The sequence below is a fragment of the Cynocephalus volans genome, chromosome 3, assembly GCF_027409185.1.
Source record: "Cynocephalus volans isolate mCynVol1 chromosome 3, mCynVol1.pri, whole genome shotgun sequence".
Taxonomy (NCBI): domain Eukaryota; kingdom Metazoa; phylum Chordata; class Mammalia; order Dermoptera; family Cynocephalidae; genus Cynocephalus; species Cynocephalus volans.
The window spans coordinates 69243278-69260966 of NC_084462.1; the positions used below are offsets into that span (position 1 = coordinate 69243278).

The following is a 17689-nucleotide window of genomic DNA, read 5'->3' on the forward strand; positions in this document are numbered from 1 at the left end:
CTCTTTACGGTCCACTTCAGCGCGGCCCGCGCGAAATTTGTATCCCTCTGCCTGAGTCCACTTGCTCGCGGCGGCGGATTGCAAGGAGGAGGAGGAGGAGGAGGAGGAAGCTATCAAAGAGCCCTCCCATTCAGTTCAACACTTCCGGCGACCAGAGGTAGGGAAGGAAACAGGCCGGACCCGGAGTCGACAGGTGAAAGAATGACGCGCCTGGCCGAGGCCGCCGCGAGCAGCGTGCCCGCGTGCGCAGGGCGGGGAGCCCGACTCCGCCGCACCCAAGGCGGCAGCCATGCCGGCCCGCTGCGTGGCCGCCCACTGCGGCAACACCACCAAATCTGGGAAGTCGCTGTTCCGCTTCCCCAAGGATCGGGCCGTGCGGCTACTGTGGGATCGCTTCGTGCGGGGCTGCCGCGCTGACTGGTACGGCGGCAATGACCGCTCCGTCATCTGCTCTGACCACTTCGCACCGGCCTGTTTTGACGTCTCTTCGGTTATGCAGAAGAACTTGCGCTTTTCCCAGCGCCTGAAGCTCGTGGCGGGCGCTGTGCCTACCCTGCACCCGGTGCCCGCCCCAGCACCTAAGCGGGGAGAAGAGGGAGACCAAGCGGGAGGCCTCGAAATGGGAGGAGAGCTGCACGCAACCGGGCATTCTGAGGCTGCCCCGGGTCTGGCCTCCTGTACACGCCTCCGGGCCGGGAAGAGGACTGCGGCTTCACAGGTAAAGAGAGACCTGAGAGACCACCGAGGGTCATGGAAGGACCCCCCCGGACTGTGGCTAGGCTCCTCCACTTAGTGTCACCTTGGGAAAGGGAAAGGCACCTCATCTCGAAGGTTTCTGTTTTCTCATCTGTAAAGTTGGGAGTGTGCTTTAAAGGCTACTCCAAGGTTCCTTTTAGCATTAACACTTTGGAATTAAGCGACCCAGTTAGTTCTACCTGCTCCTCCCCCCAAACGCACATACACAGTTTTGTCCTTCAGAGTATAGAGTTGCCTTCACTTGTCGCTCCAGAGTTTTTAAATATAAAGGGTTTCATTTGAGCAAATCTCAAGGATTAGGAATGCTTGAAACTTGTTTGCATAACACTTTTTACACACGCTTGAGGAAGGTCAATTATACTTGTCAAAAATGATGGGGGAAGGAGATGCGGAGCTACTGGTGAAGATGGGCCTTGCTGGTAAACAATCCCATTCCACCCTAAGCTTCTTTTTGACTGATATTAGCTGCCATTAAGTTAAGTGTTTCTGGTGAGCTGAATTTCCCCATTGTGTCCTCTTTTGTCTACTTTTCTAGTCCTTATAAACATTGATTACCCTTATTTTGCTTCTGGTTACTACTACCTTCCCCACTTTCCACCTTAAGACTTTCGAGCCTTCTTTGAGATAATCAAACTTCAGTCCTATCACCAATACATAGATTAAATTATGGCTCATCATTGTATCTTAAAAGTGTTCATTTTTAGAGATGGGAAAAGTTCACCAAGAAATCACGTGATCTGTAACTGACATTTTGGCTTTGAATATACAGACGTATTCATAGAATTTTAGAGTTGAAGGAAAACTTAGTGCTCATCCAGTCCAAAACCACAGTTTATGCATGAGGAAGTCCATTCAGGTTAGTAATTTCCTCAAGGGCTTGTGGTCCTTACTCTCTAGGTCCATTTCCCAGACCAATACTCTTTCTGCAAAAGAGTTGTTCTCTTTGCACTAGTTTGCCGACCTTTTCAGTTCTTGAACCTACAGTATTCCTTCCTACCAGCAAGACTTTGCTCAGTTGTTCAACATTATACCCTGGAATTATGCCCCTCCCATTCTCCATCGTCATCAATTAAGTCTTTTTCCTTTAAAAGTCAGCTCAAACAACTTTCCTCTTGATCCCCTGGTTACATACTCTCATTCTTCATGTAATCCATATGCTTCAATAGCAGGTCCGGCAATAGCATTCATTACAATTGTCATGAAATAACTGTGTAGTTTGCTTAATATTTGTTTCTCATGTTAGAGTGTAAGCTCCATGAGAGCAGGGGTTACATCTGATTTCTTCACCATTGTATTGCCCAGAACAATATTTTGCAAACTTAAAGAATTCGATAAATATTTGTGGAATATTTACGTGACTAGGAGAACAATTTTTGTGTGTTATACTAGAATTTTCAATTCTCTGCCAGTTTCCCTTCTGACTGTACTATATAACTAAGACATCTGCCCTTTCTGTTAACCTTCTATCCACCATCACTACCTATCCAAACTTTGCCCAAACATACGAATATAAATGTACATCCATATATAGATAAATGTAAATATGTATTAAGAGAGACAAATACTAAACATGTGCCACACATGCCCCCTTACACCATTTTTGTTCCCCATAATTATACCACCTAATGAAAAATTGTGGGAAGAAAAACCAGATTAGTGAAATAACCAAAGGTTTTATAATACAAAGACTAAACATTGAGAAACAGATCCAGAATAGATACAAAGTCTATTTTCCAATTAGTAGATATATCCAACCAACATTTCTAACAATACATTATGTATAGGTTCTTATAATACTCACTTTAAAAGTATATCAGGTTAAAAAGTTTATTTCAAGTTAATAGCAATAAATGGTTAGCCTGGTCTGGATAGAGAACACTATAACATCACTAAGAAAGTTTGCTTGTGCCGCCTCTGATTCCTTCCCCCACTCAATGTTTTTCTTCCCAATCCCAGGACCAACTGACTAAAAATCAAATTCCCAGTCATTCTACAACATTTATTGAGGAGCTCTTACAGACACTGTTCTGGGTACCTGGTGCTATATATAGATAAATATAAGGATGAATGTTCCCTGCCTTTAAGGAGCTTGAGAAAAGATGAGGCCACCTCCAAGGAAAGAAAGGAGCTCTAAGGAGTATTATACACTGATATTTTGCCTCATCAAGCTATGATTATTTTTCCTTAGCTATTAATTTTGTATCCTTTTTTAGAAAATCCAACTGAATTTGTTAAACTGTTTAATTGAAGCATAGCAAATACACAGAAAAGTGAATGAATCTTAAGTGTATAAGTACCACAAACTGAGCGTGTGTAACTACAACCCAAGTCAAAGAAGTAGAACATTGCTAGCACCCCAGGAGTACCTATATCACCTGTCCTCAGCCCCTCTCCTCTCCTCAATAGTAACCAAGTTTGCTCTTTCTTTTTTTGGATTTCATATAAATGGAATCACACTGTAGGCATATTTTGTGACTGGCTTCTTTTGTGAGATTCATCCATATCGTTGCATATAACAGTAGTTTTTTTCCTTATATAGTATTCTATGGTATGAATATAACAAAATTTGTTTACTTGTTTACTGTTGTTTAATGTTTGAGTTGTTACTGGTTTGGGGCTGCTATAAGTAATATTGCTATAAACATTCTTATACATGTCTTTTGTTTCACATGTGCACACATTTCTGATGGAATATACTTGGAATTGCTGGGTCATAGTATTCTATTAAACTTTAGTAGATACTACCAAATAGTTTTCTAAAGTAGTTGTACCAGTTTACACTTCTACCAGCAGTATGAGAGATTACATCTTTCCACCTTCTTGCCTTCACATGGAATTGCTAGTCTTTCACACTTAAGTCCATTTGCAAGGTATGTAGTAGTGGGTTTACTTTTCATTCCTGATTTCTAATGAATTTAGTAAGGACACACCTTTTCAAATGCTAATTGGATATGTGGCTAGCCTCTTTGGTAATATTCCTGTTTAGGTCTAGCCCATTTTTCTGGTAGATTGTCTTTCTTGTTGATTTAGAATTCTTAATAAATTCTACCTTCAGGTCCTTTGACAGTTAAATGTTTTAAATATCTTCTCCCACTCTGGCTTGCCTTTTCACTCTTAACAGTGTCTTTTGATGTACTGAAGTTCTTAATTCTGATGTAGTCCAATTAACCAATCTTTTAAAGCTTAAAACATTCTACTGTGCTGTTTTCTATAACCTTTGCTGCATTTACTTTTTACATTCAGATCTCTAACCATTCAGAATTGATTTTTGTGTATTGTGTAATGTAGAATTTAAATTTCATCTTTTCCCATTGCCCTATGGTGTCAACTTTGTCATAAATCAAGTGTCCGGATATGCATAGGTCTGTTTCCACATATTGTATTGTTTCTTTTATCCTTACATCATTATCACACTGTCTTAATTACTGTAGCTTATATTAAGAATTAATATCCAATTGATTAATTCCTCTTACCTCATTCATGTTCATGAATATCTTGGCTATTCCGTGCTCTTTAAATTTCCATATACATTTTTAAATTGGTTCATCAATTTCCACAAATTACCTACTGTGATTTGATTGGGACTGCATTGTATTTATAAATAAATGTGGGGAGAATGGCATATTGCAATATTGATTCTTCCAGGCCGTGAACATATCCTTCTATTTATTTGGGTTTTCAAATTTCTCTTAAAAACATTTTATGGCATTCTATGTAGAAGTATTATATATCTTTCATTAAATTTATTTATAGCCATTTGATTCTGCTACTGTAAATGATATTTTAAATTTTGTAGTCTATAAATATATGCTGATAAATTGATTTTTATTGACTTTGTATCCAGGAACCTTGTTAAACTCACTTATTAATTCCAATAGTTTATAGATTCTTTTGAATTTTCTACATGTACAAAAACATGTCATCTGCAAAGAGTTTTTGATGTTTATGCTTTTACTTCTTATTCTTTCTGTTGCACTGGCTTGAGACTCCCATTCAGTGTGGGAGACAGAAGAGGTAAAAGGAAAGCCTTTAATATTTCCCCATTTGAAGGGACTGCCTCTTCAGCAAGTGGTGCTGGGATAACTGGATATCGATATGCAGGAGAATGAAACTAGATCCATACCTCTCACCGTATACTAAAATCAACTCAAAATGGATTAAGGATTTAAATATACACCCTGAGACAATAAAACTTCTTAAAGAAAACATAGGAGAAACACTTCAGGAAATAGGACTGGGCACAGACTTCATGAATACGACCCCAAAAGCACGGGCAACCAAAGGAAAAATAAACAAATGGGATTATATCAAACTAAAAAGCTTCTGCACAGCAAAAGAAACAATTAAAAGAGTTAAAAGACAACCAACAGAGTGGGAGAAAATATTTGCAAAATATACATCTGACAAAGGATTAATATCCAGAATATATAAGGAACTCAAACAACTTTACAAGAAGAAAACAAGCAACCCAATTAAAAAATGGGCAAAAGAGCTAAGTAGGCATTTCTCTAAGGAAGATATACAAATGGCCAACAGACATATGAAAAAATGCTCAACATCACTCAGCATCCGGGAAATGCAAATCAAAACCACATTGAGATACCATCTAACCCCAGTTAGGATGGCTAAAATCCAAAAGACTATGAACGATAAATGCTGGCGAGGCTGCGGAGAAAAAGGAACTCTCATACATTGTTGGTGGGACTGCAAAATGGTGCAGCCTCTATGGAAAATGGTATGGAGGTTCCTTAAACAATTGCAAATAGATCTACCATACGACCCAGCCATCCCACTGTTGGGAATATACCCAGAGGAATGGAAATCATCAAGTCGAAGGTATACCTGTTCCCCAATGTTCATCGCAGCACTCTTTACAATAGCCAAGAGTTGGAACCAGCCCAAATGCCCATCATCAGATGAGTGGATACGGAAAATGTGGTACATCTACACAATGGAATACTACTCAGCTATAAAAACGAATGAAATACTGCCATTTGCAACAACATGGATGGACCTTGAGAGAATTATATTAAGTGAAACAAGTCAGGCACAGAAAGAGAAATACCACATGTTCTCACTTATTGGAGGGAGCTAAAAATTAATATATAAATTCACACACACACATACACACACACACACACAAACGGGGGGGGGAAGAAGATATAACAACCACAATTATTTGAAGTTGATACAACAAGCAAACAGAAAGGACATTGTTGGGGGGGAGGGGGGAGGGAGAAGGGAGGGAGGTTTTGGTGATGGGGAGCAATAATCAGCTACAATGTATATCGACATAATAAAATTAAAAAAAAAATTTTAAAAAAAATAATAATAATAATATTTCCCCATTTGATATGATTTTTGCTATAGTTTTTTTGTTGTTGTTGCTCCCCTTTATCATAAAAACAAATGTTCCTTTCTATTTCTAGTTTGCTATAGATTTAAATCGTAAAGAATGTTGAATTATCAAATGATTTTTCTGAATCTATTATCGATCATATATTTTATTCTGTTAATGTGGTGAATTGCATTGCTTGGTTTTGAAATATGAAATCAAACATGCATGGCTAAAATAAACCCAATGGGCAAGGTGTTTTATTATTTTTATATGTTGCTTAATTTGGTTTGCTAATATCTAGGATTTTTGCATCTGTGTGCATGAATGAAATTGGTCTATAGTTTTTCTTTCTTGAAATGCCTTTCTCAGGTTTTGGTATGAAGATTACGCTGATCAATTTGGGATTGTTCTCTTTCATTCTCTGAAAATGTTCATATAAACTGGCATTATACATTCACTAATAAATTTGGCATCAATATTTGGTATAATTCATTGATAAAGACATTAAGTCCTGGAGTTTTCTTTGTGGAAAAGTTTTTAATGATGAATTCAATTTATTTAATAGTGATAGGGCTATTCAGAGGTTTTTTGTTTCTATATTTATCCATTTTGATAAACGATTTTTCTAAAAATTTGTCCACTTCATCTAAATTTTCAAATATGTTGACACAAAATTGTTTATGATAATCTTTTACTTTTTGGAATTCTGTATGACCTGTACTAATTTTTACTTTTTTATTCTTTTTTTCTTGATCAGCTTCACCAGATGTTAATCAATTTTTATTAGTCTTTTCAAAGAATAAACTTTCCTGTTGATCTTCTGTCTGTTATTTTTTATTTTTCATTTATTTCTATTATTTGTTACTTATTTCCCTCTACTCTAAAATTTTTTATTTACTGTTCTTTCTTTAACTTCTTGAGAAGTTAAATCAGTCATTGATTTTCAGAACTTTCATGGTGAATGGTAGATAGGGGAGTTAAGTTTCACATGCTTATTTCCCAAATGTAGAATTCAGTACGGTGGTGTTGATAGAAGAAACACTAACTCCTGAAATGGGAATATGTTAGAGATATTTTGTGGAATGCTTTTTGGCATGATGTTAATAATTTCAATCTAAATTAATCAAACCTAATTAATTATTCTATACAATATGTGCATTGAAGACTAAATTCCCATGTAAGCATGGCTTTATTAAGTCCCTCAAATTTTAGATAAGGAGCATTTTTATTATTATTTAGTGTAAAATATCCTAATAATCATTGTGGTTTTATCTTTTGTCAGGGGTTATTTAGGAGTATATTTTCAAATTTCCAAACATGGGCATTTTGTAGTTATATTTTTGTAGTAGATTTCTAGGTCAATTACACTGTTGCCAGATAAAATATAATACATTGATTTAATCTTTTGAAATTTGTTAAATCTTGTATTAGGCTCAACATAGTTTTCTAAATGTTCCATATGCACTTAAGATGAATATTCTGCATTTGGGTACAGTGTTCCATATATGTCTATTACTCATGTTGTTTAAATTTCCTATATTCTTACGGAATTTTTGTCTACTTATTCCATTAATAGCTGAGAGAGGTGTGTTACGGCCTTCTAGTATGATTTTGAATTTACATATTTAGTCTTCTAATTCTAACAGTTTTTGTGTTGTATATTTTGAAGCTGTGTTATTAGGTATACAGCGCTAATGTAGTGACACTAGCTTTCTTTAGGTTAGTATTTGCACAGCTCATCTTTTTCCATTCTTTTACTTTCAATCTTTCTGATTCCTTAAGGGTTTAGGCATTACTCTATCTTATGGTTGATCCTTTGGAGAGAATGTATCTTTTTTTCCTAGCTGCTAATAAGTTTTTCTCTTTGTCTTCCAGTTTTAGTATAATGTGCATAGGTTTGGTTTCCTTTTTTTTTTTTTTAATTTAATAGATAAAAAGGACACAGAGTACTTTTGTAAAACCATATCTTAATGCCTTCTATTCATTTTGATAAATTCTCAGCTGTTATTTTTGCAGTTATTGCTTTTGCCCCATTTTTCTCATTCTTCTTCTCTACTACAATGAATATTATATATTACACTTTTTCATCTTTTCCTCTGTGTTTCTTATGATCTTTTCTATATTTTCCATTTTCCTTTTATACTTGTCTGCCTCATGCTGGATATTTTCTTTTGACTTATGTTCCAGCAGATTAATACATACCTGAAAATTCTGCTTCTCAGCTTTTAATCTGAAGAAGAAATCAGATATGTACACAAAAGATTTATGTTCAGATATTTCCAGTAATATGGATTGTTTTAATAAATAACAGTGTATTTGTGTAATAGATTGCTATATAAAAATTATGATGCAAAATATTTAATAACATAGAAACATGATATATTAAGGGGAAAAACTAGGTTATAAAACATTTATGATCCTCATTTAAAAAAAAATACATCAAAAATACATAAAAAATACATCAAAATAAAGTTTAGCTATGGATAGTGAGATTATGACTAATTTTTAGTTTCTTTTTACCTCTCCATGTGGTGCAAATTTTTCGTAAAGAAATAATGTATTATTGTTATAAAGGGAACAAAATTTATATTTCAAATCCTGATTAAATTCCTAAGACTCTATTTTAAAAGGCACACATCTCTTTTTTTTGGTAAAGAAATATGTGCTTATTCTAGACTTTTATAATACTTGGCTTATAAACAGGTGTAACCCCTGGAAACTGGCCATGATTTTATAAATACAAATAAATATAAACACTTTAAAATTTTATTTAAAACCTCAATAATATTAGGTATAATTATTCATGTTACAAAGGGACTCTGCGCAAAAATTTCTTCACAAAGTTTCTTTAACTCGATTATTAATAGCCTGTGGTACAGCAACCAAAGATGCCTACTAAAATATTTTTTCAGTGGTTTGAAGGCAGTTGCTACTACTAGGGCTGTAGATAAAATTGTCAAGCACTTTCACTTTTATTTCATTTCTCTATCATTTTCTCTTCCCCCAGGCCCTCTTACCTTTTCCAGACTATCTTTCTTGGCCTCTTCCACATCTAATCTCTAGGTACCCAGTCTTAGGTTACCTTCTAGTATCTAAATTCTCCTCCTTTCTACGTTTTACCTTTATTACTTCCCCTACAAATCAAAATTTCTAGTTCACAGTGTAATTTTTCTGAGGAAAGTATTAAAGCCACTCATATTACCTTATTAAAGTAGTTCTCCGTAAGGCATAAAGGACTGATAATTAGGTTTTCTAGAATAATGCTATTGCTACGATATCCAATAATTTAATACTAGTAGTAGTATCTCTTCTAGGTGTTGATTTATGGAAAAAAATAGTGAGTGGTAAGCCAATAGCTTATAGATTTTTGTTTGATCAGAATTTATGATTTATAAGTAGTAAAGAATAGAATGACAAAGTTTTTAAAAGCTTGGACTATGGATCCAGCTTGGTTCATATTACAACCTTACTAATACATGAACTTAAAAAGTATATAGTATACTAAATACTTTTTTACTACTTGTAACTTTTGAAAGATGTAACCCTGCAACGTGGACTTACCTTTGATGTAATTCCCTTCTGATTTATGTTTTTAGATTACATGTGAAAATGAAATTATGCAAAAACAAGTCCATGTTGATAATCTATCTGATGATGTCCCTTCTGTACCTACTCACTGTGAAGAAGGCCCAGTGCATAAAAGTACACAAATTTCTCTGAAAAGACCCCCTCACCGTAGTGTGGGTATGTTTTGACTGTTCAGTTAATTGATTGAACTGATCTTTTCTATATGAAAGATGTATGAAAAGCAAAGTCTAACTCATAGGTACTTGTGTTTATTCTCTTTCAGGTATTCAGGCCAAAGTGAAAGTGTTTGGAAAACAACTGTGTAACGCAACTACTCAGACAGATGAATTATGGTCTAGAACTTCCTCTCTCTTTGATATTTACTCCAGTGATTCAGAAACAGATACAGACTGGGATATCACAAGTGAACAGAGTGATTTGTCTTATATAGCTGTGCAGGTGAAAGAAGAGACATTTTAAAATAACACAACATCAAATGCTTTGATGTGCTGGATTTTGAAATCTTTACTCACATAATTATCTCTTTGTTGTAAATCTTTCCATCCAAGATAATTTGACAGTCCAGTGTCAGCAAAATTTGTTTATCTCTAAGACAAAAATGTACCTGCTTGCCAAAATAACGAAGATAATCCTACCCACAAATATTCCTATCCCTTTCACCTTTTTACCCTTTTTATCCTTTTGGTGGAAATCAGGTTGTAAAACAAAACCACAATAGCAACAACATTTCAGAATTAAGCATTGAATATTTAAGCTTAGTTCAAGCAATGCTCCTAAGGGACTTATTTGACATTTTCTAGTTAGAATGTCACTATTTTAAATAATTTGAAGATAAAGAGCAAAAACAGTGAGTACAGCAAAGTTATTAAACCTTTTAAATGATGAGGAGTGAAGCCAGGACATTCACCCTTGACTATTTATTTTCTATATTATTTATTTATTGTTTGCCTATTTGTCAAGTATGACAAATTAGATTTATGGATCAGTCCCTGTGAACATTTCTTGTAAAGCTATGGCTTTCACAGAAAATTTCTGAAGGGAGTCAATATAGAGATAGAGTTTCATACATTACCTTGATGAAATCTATTTGCATCTGTTTCTGCTGCAATACATAAGCTTGATTAATTTAGATTGGAATTACTAAATCCATGCAAAAGAAAGTGTTAGATTTTTACCATATTTCCATTGCATATTCTTATTGTGCAGAAAGAAAGTGTTACATTTTTACCATATTCACATTGCAAGAGTCAGTTTTTCCTCTATCAACACCTTCTATTGGATTCTACATTTGGGAAATAAGCAAGCAAAAATTAGCTGCCCCATCTGCTATTCACCAGGAAAATTTCTATAGCAAATTTTGTACCATGAAGTAGATTGTTACAATGGTTTCTGAGAAACTTACTGTAACTCTGATCTTCTATAGAGAATAATAAAAATAAATATCCATTTTACACCTTACATGTCTTGTTAGTTCTACACGATTGGAAGAACTTGCATGCATTTTATCCTCAAAGGTTTAAATAATGCACCAAAGTGATTTTCTTCCAAAGCTAATTTCATGGCTGAATTAATTTGAATAGTGTAATTTTAATTTTAAGGAGGAGAATAATAAAGTCAATAGGAGTTGTGAGCCTGAGCAATAATTGTATAAACATATAGCATTATTATTATTATTATTATTATTATTATTATTATTGCTTTGGCTTGAATTTGAGATGACTTTTATATTTTAAGAGCATTATGTTTTAAAATTAAGCATGTAAATCTTCTGAAGCTAAATGCTATCAGTATATACCTATTGTCTTTTGAGCTTTGAAACATACTATCTCTTTAATTCAAACCATAATGAATGTTACATGCCCATTTATCTTCAAATTTCACTGCCATGAGTCTACTTCATTTCTACATGTTAAACAATTGACAGCCATATCAGCACTTTCTTTAAACTATTCACTTTTTTTTTCTCCCACCAGTTGAGAATTTATACTTGGTTTGTTGACACACATGAGTTTATAATGTATTATATAATGTTTCTTTGCCCTACAGTAAAATGAAATACTGGCTTTATATAAATTACACATAGGGTACTTATAGTTTATATAATAGTTTACTTTTTGCATAAACATTTTCAATTATCTCAATTTATTTTGTTGCCAGATGAGTTTAATGGGGGGAAAAGTTAGATTTACCTCAATACCTCCCACATCATTCTTCATCTTTTGTTCAATAAGTACTTATTAAACATATGCTCAGTTCTAGACACTAAGGATACATTGGTGAACAAGACACACAAAGATTCTGTCCTCTTGGCACTTACCTTTTAGAGAGGGAGCCAGGCAGTAAACAAAGAAGTAAATTAATAATTTCAGATAGTAATTAGGGCTTTGAAGAAAACAAAGTAGGATATGATGTTAGATCATAATTGGGGTGGGGGTAGAGGGTTTGCTGAGGAGCTTTTTCAGGAAGGGTAATCAGAAAAGGCCTCTCTGAGGAGACTATATGTGAGCAGAGACCTGAATGATCAGAAGGAGCAACCATGAAATGATATGAGGGAAGAGCATTCCTGATGATAGGAACAGCAGATGCTCTGGTGTGTTTGAAGAACAGCAAAAATGCTCAGGTGGCTGGAGGTAATGAACTGCGCAGAGAACGGTAATTGATGAAGTTGGAGTGGTACGTAGGACCAGACCATGTTAAGGTATTAGAGGCCATAATCAGGAATTTTTATTTTATTCTAGGCTTAAGTTCTATTTTAAATGTATTCTTATGGATTAATTCTCTGCCAGTATTTATTTCCTATGCTTAAGAATCTTAATTGGATATACATGAAAAATCATTGAACTTTAGGCAAAAGAAGAGAGACATGTCAAGAGTGTGTGAATGTAAAGTTTGTCCAGTAAAAAATATTTCTCTATGGCAATTCTGGAAAGCTGCAGTCTACTGCACTGAAGAATCAGAAGTAAGAATTCGGGGTTGCCAGAGTGAAAAGTGATGTGGCAAGTCATGGAAAAGAGGAAGCCAGAGGGGAGGGGGCCCAAAAGTTGCTTATAAGCTCCACCCAGATCTCAACTAATCACTGATCTCTGCATGTGCTTTGACCTCAGGGATCCCAGCATAAAACAACAGTTGGAAGCCTTAGCTTAGCTGCTACCCACCACAGTGAAAATGGAGTTTGTAGTTTGAGTCCTGTGAAGTTAACTGGCTGTTAGAACAAACTTCAACTCCTTTGGAGGAAGATGGTAATTTATTATCCAAAACGTCCAGTATGAAATTAAAAATCACTAGTCATGTGAAGAAATTGAAAAGTGTGACTCACCATGTTTATAATCTGTGTCGTAACAGATTATATTCTATTGGTGAATGCTTAAATTCTTTTCAACTTTTCACTATTGAAAAATGTTATAATGACATATCTAGAAAATACATGTTTTTACAATTGTTCAAAAATTTCTGGTTAAGTTTCTGAAAAATAAAATAGAAATTACTTATCAAAAAAAATAAAAAAATAAAAATAAATAAATTGGGAGAGGCAAGAAAGTCAGTGATGAAATATTCTGATCAAGATCTGAAAAATAAGGAATCAAAGGTATATGTGGACATGTAGGTCTGGATTCCAATAAAGTATTTTTGGAACTTTACAAAAAAAAAAGTATGATTTACAATCGAGACAAGGGAAAAAAAAAAAAAAAAAAAAAAAGGAATCAATAGAAACCAACCCCAAGATGACCAGAGGTTGGAATTAGCAGACAAGGACTTTAAAGCACCTGTTATAAATATGCTCAAAGAGGGAAAAATAGTAATAACAAATGAAGAGATAGAATCTCAGCAGAGGAATGGAAACTAAAAAAAGAACCAAATGGAAATTCTAGAACTGAAAACAGACAAGCTATCAAAACTGGCCCAAGAAGTCTGAATAGCCCTATTCCCACTGAAGAAATTTAATTTGTAATTATAATCCCTTCCACAAAGAAAACTGTAGGCCCAGATAACTTCATTTACAGATTCTATCAAACATACAATCTTACACAAGTTCTTCCAAAAGAAAAGAACTAGGGAGCACTTTTCATCACATTAGTTCAGCATTACCTTATTACCAAAACTAGGCAAAGGACATTGCAAGAAAAGACATTACAAACCAACATCCTTTGTAAACACAGATGTGAATATCCCTAACGAGCTATTAGCAAACATATTCTGCAATATATTATGAAAATAATACAACATGTCCAAGTATAGTTTAGCTCAGCAATACAAGGTTGGTGTCATTCAAAAGTCAATGTAATTCACCACATTAAGAGAATAAAGTAGAAAAATCATTTTATCTCATTACATTTAAAAGGAACATTTGACAAAGGTCAACATTTATGATAAAACAAACCAGAAAACTAAGGATAGAAAGGAACTTACTTTTTCCACCTGATAATGGCAGCTATGAAGTATATACTGATAATATCATAGTTAATGTTCCAAAAGTTTTATCCCTAAGATCAGGAACAAAGCAAAAATGTCCACTCTTCAATACTTCTATTGAACATTGAACTGAAGATCCTGGTCAGTGCAATAATGGGAAAAAAAAAAAAAAAGGAAGGAAGGAAGGAAGAAAAGAAAATGCATAGATATATAAAAGGAAGAAGTAAAGTTGTCTTTCTTTAATAGATGACATGATTGCTTATATAGAAACTCCTAAGAAATCTACAAAAAAGCTACTAGAACAAGTAAATGAGTTTAGCAAAGTCAATGCACAAAAATCAAGTTATTTCTATATACTAGCCACGAACGATTGGAAAGTGAAATAAAAGATAAAATTTACAATATGGAAAAGGCTTTAAAATAATGAAGTGTTGGAGAAAGAAAGACCAACTGTAACTCATACATTGCTGGTGGGAATATTAAATGTTGCAACCACTTTGGAAAACAGTTTGTCAAACTTTCATAAGGTAAGATACCCATATCATTTAGCCGAGCAATTTCACTCCTAGATATTTACCCAAGAGAAATTCAAATATATGTCCACACAAAGACTTTCACACAAATGCTCATAAGGGCCAAAACCTAAAAACAACTCAAATGTCTATCAACAGGTGAATAGATAAGCAAATTGTAATATATCCAAACAATGAAATTCCCTTTGCAATAAAATAGAGCAAGTGTATATATAACAACATGGATGAATTTTGAAAACATCTTGCTGAATGAAAAAATTCAGACAAATAAGAGTACATATTCCAAATTTCCATTTGTATGGAATTCTAGAAAAGGGAAACCTATTCTATAGTGACAGAAAGAAAATCAGTGGCTGCGTAGGACTGGAGCAGGGGGATACTACCTGCAAAGGCGCACAAGGAAATGTTTGGGGATGGTGGAATGTTTCATATCCTGATGTGATGATGGTTACATTGATACATACGTTGTCATTTTATGGAAATTATACCTTTATAAATTTGATAAAGGCAATACATATCAATTGCCAAATGACTAGTTCAAATAAACTGCAGTTACTTAAGGTAGGCTTCACAAAATAGGTGAAATTGCAATGGCCCTTTAAGGAGAAACAAGACATAGATATGATTTAGAAACAAACAAAATCAAAGTCAAGAAAAGGAACTGAAGGCAAAGAAAAAGTCAACCCAGGCACAAATGCATAAAAAGCCAAGGAGGAGTGAGTTAAAAGGATAGTGGTACTCGAATCATTAGATCAAAGGCAGGAGATTCACAAGGGAGATTCAGATGAAAGGCCAGAATGTTGCCAGGCAGAGTGTTGCCAGAGCAAGGAGATTGGTCTTTAACCTTTGGGTACTCAATGTACTTTTGAGATTTTTGAACAAGGAAGTATGTTAGGCAAATAAATCTGGAGCATGGTGCAGGAAGAATTAGAAAGAAGAAATTTTGTTAGGGTTAAATAACATGCTTTTGCAATAGTCCCGGTGTGAGAAGATAATAGATTGACCTAGAGTGGAGAAAGGCAAAAAATGTAGGAGATATTGAGAAGAAAGAATTGACTGGACACAAATGATTAATTTAGACACTGGATTTATGAACAAGGAAAGAGTAAACAGTGACTGAGTTTTCAAAACTGGGTAACAAAAACTGGCAGTACCATTAGCAAACATAAGAAGGAACCAGTCTGGGGAGGGAAGTTCTGATTTTAATTTTAGAAGCCAGTTGTCTGAGAAACCTACCCTGACCCTATGTTTACCCCTCCAGTAACAATGGATGAAATGTCATTGCATATTTACCAAAGCATGTTATGCGTAGCCCACCATAGCATTTATCACCTGTGTTTGTAAATGACTCTTTACTAATCTCCCCTGTTAGACTCTGTACAACTTGAAGGTATGGTTTGTCTTTCATTAGTATTCCCATGTGCCAAGCATTATTCTAAGGGCTGAAGTGTTTTCCATATGTTCTTGGCACATAGTGAGTGCTTATAAGTATTTTCTAAGTGAATACTAAATGTTGAGTTTGAGAGGATAATGGAACAGGATAAAGGATAATAGGCAATTAAGGTGGTGAGGCATGGAGATGAAGTCTGCAGAGGCATTTACGTAAAATTGATAGTTGAAACCATGATATAGGATCCCTAAAGGAGAGCTTATAAACCTCCTGTGGCACTTTAGGTCTTCATTACTTACTTGGAAAAATTGCTCCAAAATGTGTAGCAGGAAAGACCAAGAAAATGCACACAAGCCTGCATTATCCATTAATTGAATTAATAACCTCTGAATGTTCAGAGGTTGGCTCTGCAGATAATCAGCGAAACAAACAAACACAAATAAACAAAACAACTCTGTCTGGCATTTGATGCTTGCATCTTTCCTTTCTGTACCAAGAATAGTGAAGAAGTGACATTTAGGAAAGTGGGAGCAGAAATTGTAGGGACATGGCAACAGCCTGGATGCATCTTTTCATTTGCTCCCTTCACTCTGGCTGAATACTGAAGTTTAAATCCAGGCCCCACCACTTACCAGCTATATGTGCATAGACACGTTATTTCTTCTCTCTGGGCCTATGTCTACTCATTTGCAACAGTGTGATTTTAGTACCTACATCATATTTTTCTTGAGAGGATTAAATTAGTTTCAATATATGCAAAACTCTTGGAACAGTGCCTGGCAAAGGGTAAGTATTCTGTAACTCTTAGCTAGAGGCAAGAAAACATAGTGGTTAAGAGGACAGACTCTGTAGCCCACTATTTGGGCTTGATTTCCACTTACTAGGCAGGTAACTTTACCTTTCCGTGCCCTGATCCCTCATCTGTAAAGTAGGGATATTATCACAGGTTTGTTGTGAGAATTACATGAATGTTAACCATTTAGAACAGTGCCTGACACACAGTAAACATCATGTTACATGTTATAATCACCATCAGCCGCTTACCAATGTATTTTGATTTTGAAGCCAGTTTTCAGTTGTGTCCCGTCTCTTCAGTGGCCTCTTATGTTCTATCAATAGACAGTACACTGAATATTTTCTGCTAAGTTTACAGAGACACTAGATGGGGTTGCTGAGCTAAAGCACCTAAGAACTGCTGGACAGCCAAATCAGAATTTTGGAGCCGAACATAACTTTAGGGATGATCTAGTTCATGCTTTTATCTTGCAGATGAAGAAACTGAAAATGAGAGAAGTTATCTGATGTAATACCTGTCTGCAATTGTCTCAGCAATCCTTTCTCCCCATTTCTGGCAAACCCAGTCCCACTCTTCATCAGAAATGATTGAATAATCAAACTGGATGTGCTTCCAAGTCCTATTTAGTGAATTTTTCTGGAATCATTTGATCAAACCTAAACGATGCTGTAAGCTCCACAGAGGCAGCAACAAGCAGCTGTTATTCACTGACTGCTCTGTCTACAATGCCTGGCATATAGTAGATGCCCAGTTAACATTTGTTGCATGAATTACAGGAATATGTCATGTTTTTAAAGCTCTGGAGATTGTAAATCTTCCTCAGTACTTGTTCCTATGCTCTCTGAAGGGGATTCCTCCTAACATAAACTCATTCCCTT

At 35.1% G+C, this 17689-nt stretch overlaps 1 protein-coding gene across 1 annotated transcript; it reads left to right on the forward strand.

The window, feature by feature from the left end:
• The first annotated feature begins 162 nt into the window (after positions 1–162).
• On the forward strand, positions 163–11121 carry THAP10 (THAP domain containing 10). Its single transcript, XM_063091657.1, has 3 exons — positions 163–718; positions 9691–9838; positions 9945–11121. The coding sequence occupies exons 1-3, from the start codon at positions 290–292 to the stop codon at positions 10139–10141; spliced, it is 774 nt and encodes a 257-aa protein (XP_062947727.1). The 5' UTR covers positions 163–289; the 3' UTR covers positions 10142–11121.
• The last annotated feature ends 6568 nt before the right edge of the window (positions 11122–17689 follow it).

Excerpts from the sequence above, each read along its gene's own strand:
- THAP10 (XM_063091657.1), top strand. The coding sequence starts at position 290 with ATGCCGGCCCGCTGCGTGGCCGCCCACTGCGGCAACACCACCAAATCT. Across the intron at positions 719-9,690 it reads AGAGGACTGCGGCTTCACAG|ATTACATGTGAAAATGAAAT; the intron begins GTAAAGAGAGAC and ends TTATGTTTTTAG. Across the intron at positions 9,839-9,944 it reads ACCCCCTCACCGTAGTGTGG|GTATTCAGGCCAAAGTGAAA; the intron begins GTATGTTTTGAC and ends ATTCTCTTTCAG.